We start from the raw sequence: 14,109 nt of genomic DNA on the forward strand, positions 1-14,109 counted from the left end.
AACCATAAATACAGTACATACTATTAAAGAAAATATGACTATTAAAGAAAATATGACCTTCTCTTTATGTCATCAATCAGTTTAGTTCTGGTTTGTGTGGACAATCCTTAGAATAAGTGATATGTTTCGAGAAAACATGATTTAAAAGGAAAGGTGAAACAAGGGAGTTTGAAACGCTCTGTAGCTGTGTAAAAGAGGTAATAATAATAATGGAAACTTTGCAACTTACTGATGGGTTGGGCTCTTAAGTGTATACATATATTATTGTATCATGTGTTAATGTGAACATGCAGTAATTATTAATTGCTTTTTTACTTGATCACATTTGTAGCTGCTTTATTGTCACCCTATGTACATCACAATTTGCTTGCTTAGAAATAGGTTTCTAAACAGCATTTACACTGATATTTTAATGAAAAATGGTTCCAACACTGCCAGAACTGTCATAAGCAGTCTTTGGTAATAGTGGCTATTATGAAGTGTGATTAAAAAAAAAAAAAAAAAGCATCAAACCGTCTTACATAAAAAAATAGTGGGTTATTAGTTGCTTTATTTTAGTTATAATTTAGATATACATGTAATACATATGTAATAAAAGGTTATTATATTTTGTAGTCTGTTGGGTTATTTGTGGTTACTATTGGTTTTATGATAAACATTTAGAAAGAATGAGAAAGGTGTGCTCAGAAATATTAGCTCTCACTTTTGACAAACACCTTCATTTATTGAATTTTACTATCTTTATTCAGACAGCTAGCTAGCTAGCTAGCTAGATAGATAGATAGATAGATAGATAGATAGATAGATAGATAGATAGATAGATAGATAGATAGATAGATAGATAGATAGATAGATAGATAGATAGATAGATAGATAGATAGATAGATTGTAATGTTACAGCAACCAACTCCGACATAAAACACAGTACAAGCAACAAGACGGAAAAGAATGTTGAGGGTAATTTAAATAAAAAGCTAACAATGGTAGAAAAAAAAGAAAAAATTATTATTTAAAAAAAAAAAATGCAAGCTTGATTTAAAGTCATGGCACCCAAAATAAATTCAGTAAAATATAGCATAAAGCCTGGGGTGATTTTTGGAGCTATTTCAGACTCCATTTTGGATCTTCTACAACAAATTGCTTCTTGGTGTACAATTAAATAAAACTTCTGAAACTCGCATACTTCATCTTTAAGAAAAAAAATAACAGAAGGAATAACGCTACACGCATTCCGAGGCAATTCCTCATATGTAACATGGATGACTTATGCAATTACATAAGGTATTTTTTTTAAAGCCACTGTAAATTGTTTCACAAAACAGGCGCCATTTTGGTCCCAGCCGCTCACCTTTGTGGTCATTTTTAACCCCGATTTCAAAAATGGTAAACATATAACTATATAATTAAGGGAACATTTTAGGATCGTATTTCGATTTAAACCCGAAATGGATATAGTTCTAAATTTCCAAACAACCCGCTTTGTATTTTTTTTTAAACACACGACTCACGGCTGAAACAAATAGCCACTCCATTGATTGGCACACACAAGCACCCAACAGGTACGTTGCTATGATTTGAAATCGCATTGTCGTCCCGATGAGCCAACCAGCTCACGAGGGAGGCGGGAAAAGGCGGGGCTCTCGACACCAAACGCCAATCAAGTGAAGGCGTAAGGAAGAGAGGGGGCGTGACCGTGCGCTCTATGCTTATGATGATAAAGTGAATAAGGGGGAAGAGAAGGGGGGAGAATCCAATCCGGTTTGAGCTAGTTTGTGTTTCGATGGGACGGTAACGTCTTCCTGCGCTGAAACCTGCCTGTCTTTTTTTTTACCGAGCTAACTAACCACTGTTGTTACCTATTTTTAGTCTCTTTGGCGTCCTTATTTTCACCCTCTTTCTTGTAGCCTTTTCCTATTTTTTTTTCTTTGTGTTAAACACCTCAAAACCAGCCATGCCCAAAAGGAGCAAAGTAAGTACTCCGTGTGATACTTGGGGATTCTCTTTGATCGGTGTTTTAATCGGTCTGAATGTCCGGAATGTGAGGTGTAGTGCATTGTTTTAAAACATGCATTCATGTGATTATTCGGTTTCTTTGCAGTAACGCGAATCCGGGTTGCACTCTGAATTCATTTCGGTGCACAAAATGTTTTGATTTGATAAGCGATTCGTTTCGGTGTGCACAGATTTCCATGCGATTCTTACGGCGATTCACGTTCTCAAGAATGCACGCATTTTCTGATTTTATGAATCAATAAGTGACTTTTTTTCCCGTCCGAATATTATTTTCATGTGCACTGTTTACAAATAGACGAAGTAGCTCTGGATACATGGATCTAGACAAAGGGGTGTAGCTGAAGGGGGATCTCTACTTTTCGATTATTTCGCAGTAAATAAATAAATGCACGATAAAAATGGTAGTTTTTGAATTTCCAAATTAAACGATTGTATTTTGTTTGTATGTGTTTTATGGCTTTAAAAAATCGATCCTTGTGTTTTGGAAAATGTTCGTGGCCCCATCGTTTTTATTTATAATTTTCTACAAGAAAAACAACCTACATGTGAAAACAGGTTTATAAAAGCTGTATTGGATTCGACTTCAATTGTGTATACATGTGTGTGTGTGTGTATATATATACGTGTATCCGTGTGCTTGTAGTCGATGCACATCGTCGCCATAGCTGAGGATTCGTGCAAATCTGTGGTTGTAAAAAATGGCGAATCTCACACACCGCGGCGACTCCGCTGTATTCTGGCGTTTCCCCTTTTCTCTGTAACGTCACTAAACTATCTGGAAATATGTCGTGGAAATAAAATAAAAAAATCTCTTAAAACATAGTTATTTTTTGGAACGACATTTTTAATCGTATTTCTTTAATTAAGTCGTCGGCGTTGCTGAACAGATTAGTGTGGAAGGGGGCGGGGCTCGCAGTTCCCTCCTTCTCCCTCGTGCGCACACGAGCAGCCAGTCAGCACAGCGCGTGCAGAAAATGGCGGGCTTTTGAGATCAACATGAGTGGGGTTTGTTAGGCAAGGGGTGGGGGCGGGGCTTCAGGTTCAACAACACAGCCGCCAATAAGATTTGTATATTTAGCAATAAAATAATCAAATTTTTACTCTTTATCTGTTCAGTTTATGGTTTTGGTATTGTCATTAAGAATTATGTGTTGTCTTCTGGATTCTAACTGATTGTAATCTCTTTGTTATCCAGGCGAACAATGACACCGAAGCCAGCGAGGTAAGTTACTGTGTAGTTTTTCCCCTCCCACTACTCAGAGTTATGATGTCACAAATTCACAAGGTTCTTTGTTGTTTTTCAGCCTAAAAGGAGATCGGCAAGATTGGTAAACGTAAGTAAGCCACGGGCAAATAATGACATTTAGCTGATTTTTCACACACAAGTTTAGTTTAGATGAAAAAAGTTTTTGAACAGATGTCATAATTTTATTTGATTTTCAGAAGCCAGCACCTCCTAAGGCAGAGCCAAAGCCAAAAGCAGCAAAGGTAACAACTAGACATAAGTTCATTTTACTTTCTTGTCGAAAGTATATCAGTATAGCTACTTTATTAATTAGTAATAATGTTGGGTGATTATTGTTTAAAAAAAAAATGTGTTGCAGAAGGCACCTGTCAAACCCAAAAAGACCAAGGAACCCAAGGACGACAAGCCCAAGGACGAGGAGAAGAAGGAGGAAGTCCCTGCTGAGAATGGCGAGGCAAAGGCCGACGATGAGGTAAGTGATGTTCAAAGAGAATGTGGGTCTTTGTTATGAAACAAACAAAACAAAAAGGGTGAGCTGTAATACTTGTGTTTTGCTCTTTTTAGGCACCAGCAACAGAAGAGTCGGAGAAGAAGGATGATGCAGCAGAATAACATCTTGTCTCGAACCAGTGCTCCCTGTACCTCTCTTCTTGTACAATTCAGGGGAATATTTTTATCTACTATTTTCTAAAGGCAGTTTTTTTTAGTAGTTTGATTGTAGAGACACATTTTTTATGAAAGCTACAATGCATTTTAAGGGGGATTCATCCTATCCCATTTGTACATCCAGAACAGTTAATGTCTGTCATTTCCTCTTTTCAAAGTGGGAAAGAGTTACGCCATTGGTGCGCTCACACACACATTGCGCATGGCGTTTACAAAGACAGTTGGACAGCTTGCCCAAATGACTAACATTCCATTGGCTCAATGAGGGATTTTTTGTTGTTGTTGTTTGTTTGAATGTGTATAACCTGTTATGTATGTGTGCGCGGAGGGGAGGGGTGCAAATCACTCATTGTTTTTTTTCCTTGTTTATAATAAGGCAGATTACCTAGGACGTTTGTAAACTGTGTTCTATATGTTAATTTTTGTACCAATTCTGCTTAATAAACCTACTTTGTAGTACTGGAGATCCTCCATCAGGCCTGTGCATCATCACGTTTTGTTGTCTTTCCTGTGATAGCGCCACAATAGATCTATATAGCATCTGTGAAACGATCTTCAACTTTATATGCAGCGTGTAACGGTACCTTGTCCGGACGTGGCTGAGGTTGAATCCTTGTCAAAGCTAAGATGCTTTTGAAACTTGGCCACCTGTCTCGGGCTGGTCCGATTATTAAATGTAAGATCTGGCTAACTGTACAGCACTCGTACCAGCAGTAGCAATATACACGTGCAACTACAAATGTACAGTTTCTTTCAGATCATTGTTTATAGATGTATCTCTGTGTATTGTTTGATTTAAGCGAGCCAATAAAAATTGTTTGTGACACCTGTTTCTCCCACTTTTATTATACTGAATGATTGGCTCACATAAATAGCACATAACTAATGTAGAGCTGCCTTGTTAGTATTACATAATAAACATCTACAATACTTTTACTTTTAAGTAAGATAATATACAAGTTTATTTGGTAAATAGTCTGTGACCCTCTGTTGGTTCATTGTACTAAAGCTTCATATTCGGAATATAAAACGCTTAAAATTTCCGTTCAAAGGTAAAACATAAAACTTCATTTACACCAAGTTTTCTTCCAGCTATTGCTGTGATTTAATTCTGCACTTGGTCAAAACAAGTATAAAAGTACAGTGTACATTCCTTAAAAATGTCTGTCTTCTATATTAACTTTGTCCATTTTTGTGTCCCTTTAAAAATTTATATTTGATAATAGTCTACATTATGCATAAAGATCACTGATTCTGTCTGGTTTTACCAGCAAATAACTGTAGGTTCTGTAAGATGCCTGCTTCCATTATAAAACTGGCATACCGAAGAGCGCTGATTCACCAAATTTTTGATTAAGGTGTAGATTATATTTATTGTTGCTTGTTACCTTCCCTATGCTGTCTATAAGAGGTGACAGGAGATCTGGGGCATTATGGGTGTATCACAGAAATAGGAAGCAAAAGATGGGATGGTGAATAAAAAAGAAGCTAGACTTCATCTCTACAAAGAAGTCAGTTAATTTTTCTATACACATCTACATTAGGTTTGTACATAATTTATACTGCAGCTTTATATTAATACACATGTTAAATAAGGGCTTATTTACAGGGAAGTATATGTAAGATATAAGCTAAATCTAATAATGAAAAAAGTGTACTTAGCAAAAAAAAATAAAAAACAATCATTGGTATTTTTTTATTTAAAAAAAAAGTGGAAAGTGTCTCCAGTATCAGTGCTTTGTAACAGTAAGAGATAAACGTGTAAGAGTTTCCTGTATGGAAAAGTCTTTGGGATTACTCTATTAGATGTCTCTATAACTTTCTTATTGTCTCTGTAACTTTGACAGAAAATGAAATAGATTTTAAGGTGGGAATAATGTAATGCTTCATTAAAAAGTGTGTCATTCTTTACTAATAAAACAATAATAATAGGAAATGTGCTTAAGTATAAGAAGATATGAAAAATAAAGCACTTTGTAATTTCCTGTTTTATGCAAATAGTCAACATTCATTTTCTTTATTCTTTACTAGTTTTGATATATACAAGAATTACACTGAAATAATTTAAACATCATCTTTGTGATTGAAATTAAACTTTTTATTAGAAAGACAGAATACGGATGATGGATTAGATGTAAATGCCAGTTTGTAATGAGAGAGTGTATTTTACGGCAGTTTGCACTCACTGTTTTATTACAGTGGAATAAGTTGTGGTGTGTGTCTAATAAACAGGATTATAAGGGTCGGGTTTGTGTATGCAATTGAAAGATTCTTTTTGCATTCACTTCTTGTGCCGAGAAGTTAATGCAAGCTGTTGTCTATTTCAACTTAGACTATAGTAGAAAAGATCAATGTGTGATGAAACCATCTTTTTTCAGTGTCTCGGGTCAGGTGGGCTGATTAGAGCACGATGTGACAGAACAGATCAATAAAATCACACAATGGCAAAACTTGAGCTTATCTTGATCTATTTACGTTACAAAAGTAAGAAAAAGATACAATAATATTAACTGAGAAAGAACATTTTTATTTATTTAGCATTTATCTTTGTGCTCTAATGCATGTAATCAGCCAAGACATTTCCAAAGTATGTTTCCCAAGTTAAGCTACAAAATAATCAATATGGACAAAAGTTTGTGGACACCAGACCATAAGCTTCTAAATGCTTTTTGAACATTTAATTCCACATTTATTTCCCATTTGCTGGTATAATAACCTCAACTCTAGATATTTTAACAGACTTTGGAATGTGGTTGTGGATATTTGTGCTCATTCAGTCAAGAGAGTGTTAGTAAAGATACTGCTACATGTACAGGTACTGATGTAAGGTGAGGAGTCAGTATTCCAATTTATCAGAAAATGTCTTCAGTAGTTTTGAATTCAAAGCTCTATAGTAGGCTAATGGAAAGCCACGCAAGCTCTTCCACTCCAAACCATGTAAACCATATCTTCATAAAACTCAGTACACAGTGGCATTGTCATGCTGGAACAGGTTTGGTCTCCTACTTCAAATGAAGGGAAAATGTATAGCATCCTAAGACATCCTTTACAATTGTGTGCTTCCAACCTTGTGGTAACAGTTTGGGGAAGAACCACATATTGGGTGGAGTCTTACCAAACCACCCACAGATAAAAAGTGATTCTGGTTGTAATCAAACAATCCTACAGATGTTTATGTGATTCCATTAAAGACCTGGATGTTGTCCTATTGTTGTTTTTAATTATGTTTATTGTTATTTGTTATTTAGATTAGCCTTGAAGCCACAGGTGCAATACAGAACACAATGAACGTGAATGGTGTTTGACCTGGAAGGCGCTCACACATTTGCACAGAATATTTCCAGACCTTCTTGTAGCTATAACTTCCCATGACGGTAGTCTTAATTTAATCCAGATGCTGCCCCTGGGTCTAACCTCCATCTAAAGTGCTGCTACCAAAAACCTGACAAAATGGTTACCATGACCTTGAAAACATGTATGGGCATATAAACGTTCACAAATTTAGGCTTTCAAAAGAAAAATACAAACACTTGTACGCATTTGGGAATTGGGAATGTTGCATTAATTATTTTGATAACAATAAAGTCAAAGCTTTATAGGAACAAATAAAAAATAATATTTCTTTTATTTTTTTTTAGGCTGTCATGCCATATATGAGAAGAGGAATAAAAAGGGGAAACAATTACATTTGGAAAACTCTAAAAATAAGGACCAATTTCATGTCTCTCATTAGATATAATAACTGTATTAGGAATTGAACTCAATTGTACAATAAGTTGGATTGTTTCTCATTTTACTATAAGTTTCATTTAACTAGAATTGTAAATAAATAACAGCATTAGTTAAGCAAAGTACATAGAAAGGTCTTCCATTTGTTCTATTAATTTATTTAAATATAAATTTATTATTGGCCCACATCCCTCAGTCAAAATTGACTTTGTGAAAAGTTTGGGCACCTCTGGCCTGTAGGCATATTTAATTTCACTATGTCCCAAAGAATTGTTCCACACAAACAATAAAAGACCTATTAATGACACAAACACTCTACAACTTTCTAGGTTAGAACAGTAGCAGGCCGTGCATTTCACACTTGAATAACCCTACCTGAATAAATCGGCGTCTTAATTCCATCATTGTAAGGCCACAACTATAGAAACTAGAAGTCGACCGATTGATTGGCCGGTTAATTAACCAGGCCATTTTTTTTTTGCCATTTTTAAATTAATTTCCCCTGCTGATTCGACTAAGGGTAGGCATATAGGTACAAAAAACTAGTAACCAGTGCACTGATTGAAGAGGCTTGTGTTGTTCAATAAATGTTTAGGCAATTTTCTGTATCACATCTAATTAATTAAGAACTATATTTTATGGCATGGGGAAAAAAAGAAAATCTGCCAAACATATTGGCCTAAAAGTTCGGCATCATATACACTGAACAAAGTTAATTATAAACGCAACACTTTTTAGTTTTTTTGCCCCCTCTTTCCATGAGCTGAACTTGAAGATCTAAGACCTTTTCTATGTACACAAAAGGCCTATTTCTCTCAAATATTGTTCACAAATCTGTCTAAATCTGTGTTAGTGAGCACTTCTCCTTTACCGAGATAATCCATCCACCTCACAGGTGTGGCAGATCAAGATGCTGATTAGACAGCATGATTATTGCACAGGTGTGCCTAACGCTGGTCACAATAAAAGGCCACTCTAAAAAGTCAATACCAGTTTTACGGTATTGGGGGGGTCCAGGGATTCAGTATGTGGTGTGGCCCCTATTTGCCTTACGCAAATGAGGCCGAGAACATCTCTCCAAAGTGCCAGACGCCATCGAATGTGAGCATTTGTGCACTCAAGTCAATTACAACGATAAACTGCAGTCAGGTCAAAACCCCAATGAGGACGATGAGCATGCAGATGAGCTTCCCTGAGACGCTTTCTAAAAGTTTGAGCAGAAATTCTTCGCTTATACAAACCGACTGTTACAGCAACTGTCCGGGTGGCTGGTCTCAGATAATCTTGGAAGTAAAGATGCTGGATGTGGAGGTCCTGGGCTGGTGTGGTTACACGTGGTCTGCGGTTGTGAGGCCGGTTGGATGTACTGCCAAATTCTCTGAAACGCCTTTAGAGATGGCTTTATGGTAGAAAAATTAACATTCAATCCCAGGGACATTCCTGCAGTCAGCATGCCAATTGCACGCTCCCTCAAAACTTGCGACATCTGTGGCATTGTGATAAAATTGCACATTTTAACATTCCCTAAGGCACACCTGTACAATAATCATGCTGTCTAATCAGCATCTTGATATGCCACACTGTCAGGAAAACTCCTACATCTCCTCTCATGCGCGCCCCACCCGCACGGAGCACATCGCCTTCCTCTACTAACAGCCTACACCTGACACTCGTTACCTGCTCCTATTTAAGCCCCTCACTCTCTCTGACTCACCGTCCGTTATTGAACGCTATGCGTCAGTCTAGTCAGGCTCTTCGACTTCTCTACAGCCGCGCCTTTCACCCAAACGCACCTCGGATATCTCGCCAAGCCTCATACCCTAACTAGGACTGTGTGGACCTCGCCCCTCCAGGGCATACCACGGATGTTCATCTCACTCTCTCCCGCTGCCGTTTCTCCGGGGTCTCGGCTCCCACCCTCTTCTAACCCGGCTTGCCTCCAACCGTAATTGTGTACCATGTGTTGTTTTCCGTATTAAACTGAAGCTCCGTTCTTCGCAGCATAACACACACCTGTGAGGTGGATGGATTATCTCAGCAAAGGAGAAGTGTTTACTTAAACAGATTTAGACAGATTTGTGAACAATATTTGAGAGAAATAGGCCTTTTGTGTACATAGAAAAAGACTTTCTTTGAGTTCAGCTCATGAAAAATGGGAGCAAAAAAAAAGTGTTCCGTTTATAATTTTGTTCAGTGTATATTGGTCAGTGGCTGCCCTAATTTAAACATTTTGGTCGACCTCTAATAGAAACCATCAATATTATACAGAAACGTATTAGACAGGTAGACAGGTATCTCATGCAGTGAGAATAAATGGCATTACTAAAGCAAGAAACCCAATAAACCCAATTCAAGAAGTCTCCTTTCACTGCAGCCACAGCTGCACTGCCTGCATACATGCACCTAGGTTTACTTAGCATTTTCTTTGTGTTTTTTGTGCATTTCAGTTTACCTGGGGAATTGACATTGAGGCAAATTGTGTGTTTTTGTGAAATTTCTAAAGAAAAGACAATGCAAATGTATTAATGGTTTATAAAGCCATTGTGAAATGAAAAACAGCTATTAAATCCACACACTATATTTGAGCTTGTGCAGTTTGTAGAAGATAAAAACCTCTGACTAGTGCACCATCCAATCAAAGGCTGTGAAAATGGCAATGTTTTTAGATGCCTGCACAGGGACCAAGCCGCAGTCTGATTGGTTGAAGCAACAGCTTCAGGCAACTTAGTGTATACTAGAAAAAGCTTGCAGTGCTCATAGTGCTGGCTTACGGCAACAAGTGATGTGACAGCTGAAATCTGTATTAAAACTTACCCATTCACTCAGTGACGCAGCACACCCAAAATAAATGCTATGCAAACCATATTAAGAGAATGGACTTCTAATGGACTGGAGTTTTATACACTAAATTATATTCTGACAGCCTTGAAACCATCTTAAAATCTGCGAAACTTGGAGGCAAAATCAAAACTCTTTTCAACCTTTTTCTTCTCTGTAATATACCTAAAACAATTCTGAACAAATTTCGAACATTACTTTACACTGACTCCAAACCAGCCATTAGGGCTGCACAAGCCAGTGCACTCTTAGTGCCGATCCCAAGCCTGGGTAAATGGGGAGGGTTGCGTTAGGAAGGGCCTCCAGCAAAAAACATGCGACAAATCAAATATGCGGATAACAAAAGAGAAATTCATTCCGGATCGGTCAAGGCCCGGGTTACCAACGACCGCCACAGGTATCATTAGCCAACAGGGTACTGGTGAAAATTGGGCTACTGTTGGCCGAAGGAGGAGAAGGAGAGGAGGAAGACGTCTACAGAGACGGCAGGGAAAGGAGGAGAGTGGAGGTTCAAGTTGGTACTTTAAATGTTGGTACTATGACTGGTAAAGGGAGAAAGGTAGCTGAGATGATAGAGAAGAGAAAGGTAAGGCCAGGAGCATTGGATGTGGGTTTAAACTGTTATATTATAATGTGGATGAAAAGAGAAATGGTGTAGGGGTGATTCTGAAGGAAGAGTACAGTAGGAGTGTAGAGGAGGTGAAGAGAGTTTCTGATAGGGTGATGATCATGAAGCTGGAAGTTGAAGGGGTGATTATAAATGCCATTAGTGCTTATGTTTCACAAGTGGGTTGTGAGATGGAGGAGAAGGAACAATTCTGGAGTGAGTTAGATGAAGTGGTAGAAGGTGTACCTAGGAATGAACGATTGGTGATTGGGGCAGACTTTAATGGGCATGTAGGTGAAGGGAACAGAGGTGATGAGGAGGTGATGGGTAGGTATGGTTTTAAGGAGAGGAATGTGGAAGGGCAGACGGTGGTAGATTTTGCTAAAAGGATGGAAATGGCAGTGGTGAATACTTATTTTAAGAAGAAGGAGGATCATAGGGTGACATATAAGAGTGGAGGAAGGTGCACACAGGTGGACTATGTTCTATGGAGGAGATGCAACCTGAAGGAGATTGGAGACTGTAAGGTGTTAGCAGGGGACAGTGTAGCTAGACAGCATCGAATGGTGGTCTGTAGGATGGGTTTGGAGGTGAAGAATAAGAGGAGGAGAGTGAAGACTGAAAGAAGAATTAAATCGTGGAAACTGAAGGAGGACGACTGTAGTGTGAGATTCAGGGAAGAGGTCAGACAGGGGCTCGGTGGTGCTGAAGAGGTGCTGGATGATTGGGCAACTACTGCAGAATTGATAAGGGAGACAGCTAGAAAGGTACTTGGTATAACATTGAAAATAGAAAGGAAGAGGTTGGCAAAACATGATTGGGATCAACAGAGTGATGAGAAAAGTAGGCCGGAGTACAAGGAGATGCGGCAGCAAGTGAAGAGGGATGTGGCGAAAGCCAAGGAAAAGGCATATGAGGAGCTGTATGAGAAGTTGGAAACTAAGGAAGGAGAAAAGGATTTATACCGATTGGCCAGGCAGAGGGACCGGGCTGGGAAGGATGTGCTGCAAGTTAGAGCAATAAAGGATGGAGATGGAAATATGTTGACTAGTGAGGAGAGTGTGTTGAGAAGATAGAGGGAGTATTTTGAGAGAGAGAGAAGGTTGGGTGGTGTGGAGTTTTTGAGGCAGGAAGTGGATAGGATTAGTAAGGAGGAAGATAGAGCAGCGATTAAAAGAATAAAGAGTGGAAAGTCGGTTGGACCAGATGACATACCGGTAGAAGCGTGGAGATGTTTAGGTGAGATGGCAGTGGAGTTTTTAACAAGATTGTTTAACGGGATTTTGGAAGAGGATGCCTGAGGAATGGAGAAGGAGTTTGCTGGTACCGATTTTTAAGAACAAGGGAGATGTGCAGACCTGCAGTAATTACAGGGGAACTAAGTTGATCAGTCAAACCATGAAGTAATGTGAAACAGTAGTGGAAGCCAGGTTGAGAGAAGAGGTGACCATCTATGAGCAACAGTATGGTTTTATGCCGAGGAAGTGCACCACAGACGCATTATTTGCTTTGAGAATGTTGATGGAGAAGTATAGAGAAGGTCAGAAGGAGCTGCATTGTGTTTGTGGATTTAGAGAAAGCGTACAAAAGGGTGCCAAGAGAGGAGTTGTGGCATTGTATGAGGAAGTCAGGTGTGTCAGAGAAGTATGTGAGGGTGGTGCAGGACATGTATGAGGACAGTGTGACAGCAGTGAAGTGTGCAGTAGGAACGACAGACTGGTTTAAGGTGGAGGTTAGACTGCATCAAGTATCGGCTCTGAGCCCTTTCCTGTTTGCAGTGGTGATGGACAGGTTGACAGACGAGTTCAGACCGAAGTCTCCATTTACTATGATGTTTGCGGATGATATTGTTATTTGTGGTGAGAGTAGAGAGCAGGTTGAGAAGAGCCTGGAGAGGTGGAGGTACACGCTGGAGAGAAGAAGAATGAAAGTCAGTGGGAGTAAGACAGAGTACATGTGTGTGAATGAGAGGGAGGGCAGTGGAGTGGTGCAGTTGCAGATAGAAGAGGTGTAGAAGGTGGAGGAGTTCAGGTACCTTGGGTCAACAGTGCAAAATGAAGAGTGTGTTAGAGAAGTGAAGAAAACAGTGCAGGCAGGGTGGAGTGGGTGGAGAAGAGTGGCAGGAGTAATTTGTGATAGAAGGGTATCTGTAAGAGTGAAAGGGAAAGTTTATATGACTGTGGTGAGACCTGCGATGTTGTATGGATTAGAGACAGTGGCACTGAGTAAAAGACAGGAGGTGGAGCTGGAGGTAGCAGAGCTGAAGATTTTTAGGTTTTCGTTGGGAGTGACAAGGATGGACAGGATTAGAAACGAGTTTATTAGAGGGTGAGGGAAGACATGAAATTAGTCGAGTTGAAAGAGGCAGATGTAGAGGACAGAAGGGTATGGAGACGGATGATCCGCTGTGGCGACCCCTAAAGAGAAGCCGAAAGAGGAAAAAGAATAATAATAAAAAGAAGAAGAGTCGAAAAGTTTATGTAGGACGTTTTGGAGACAAAGTGAGGGAGGCAAGATTGAGATGGTTTGGACATGTACAGAGGAGGGACACGGGGTATATCGGTAGAAGAATGCTGAGGATGGAGCTGCCAGAAAGGAGGAAAAGAGGAAGACCAGGCAGGAGGTTTATTGATGTGGTGAGGGAAGACATGCAGGCAGTTGGGTTGAAAGAGGCAGATGTAGAGGACAGGGGGGACTGAAGACGGATAATCCGCTGTGGCGACCCCTAATGGAAGAAGCTGAAAGGGTGCACCTTGGAGATGGCACTCTTCACCAGTTAAGTGATGCGCCCGGCTGTCCACATGATGTGAAAGAAAACTATTCTTTAGGCCAGCCCAACTTCTTTAATTTCTCCATGGTCCAGTTCTGTTTCTTGCATTTTCATTGTGGGAGTTTTGGGTAGTGTACAAAGGTCAGTAAGCATGGGCTCTCTTTCACAGCTCCATTCACAGCATGCTGTAATGCATAGTGTGTTCTGACTCCTTTATATGAGAGCCACTGATAACTTTTT

General features: G+C 39.2%; 1 protein-coding gene across 2 annotated transcripts; it reads left to right on the plus strand.

Annotated features, from left to right (window-relative positions):
* Positions 1 to 1,710: 1,710 nt before the first annotated feature.
* On the plus strand, positions 1,711 to 4,751 carry hmgn1b (high mobility group nucleosome binding domain 1b). Of its 2 annotated transcripts, none has more exons than XM_083567773.1 (6): positions 1,711 to 1,969; positions 3,209 to 3,235; positions 3,318 to 3,347; positions 3,457 to 3,501; positions 3,618 to 3,731; positions 3,824 to 4,751. In XM_083567773.1, exons 1-6 carry the CDS (start codon positions 1,952 to 1,954, stop codon positions 3,869 to 3,871), a joined length of 282 nt encoding a protein of 93 aa, XP_083423899.1. In that variant the 5' UTR covers positions 1,711 to 1,951; the 3' UTR covers positions 3,872 to 4,751. The 2 variants fall into 2 exon arrangements, with proteins under 2 accessions (XP_083423899.1, XP_083423900.1); XM_083567774.1 differs by having other exon boundaries at positions 1,729 to 1,969; positions 3,460 to 3,501.
* Positions 4,752 to 14,109: the final 9,358 nt, after the last annotated feature.

Source organism: Silurus aristotelis, assembly GCF_946808225.1.
Source record: "Silurus aristotelis genome assembly, chromosome: 18".
Taxonomy (NCBI): Eukaryota; Metazoa; Chordata; class Actinopteri; order Siluriformes; family Siluridae; genus Silurus; species Silurus aristotelis.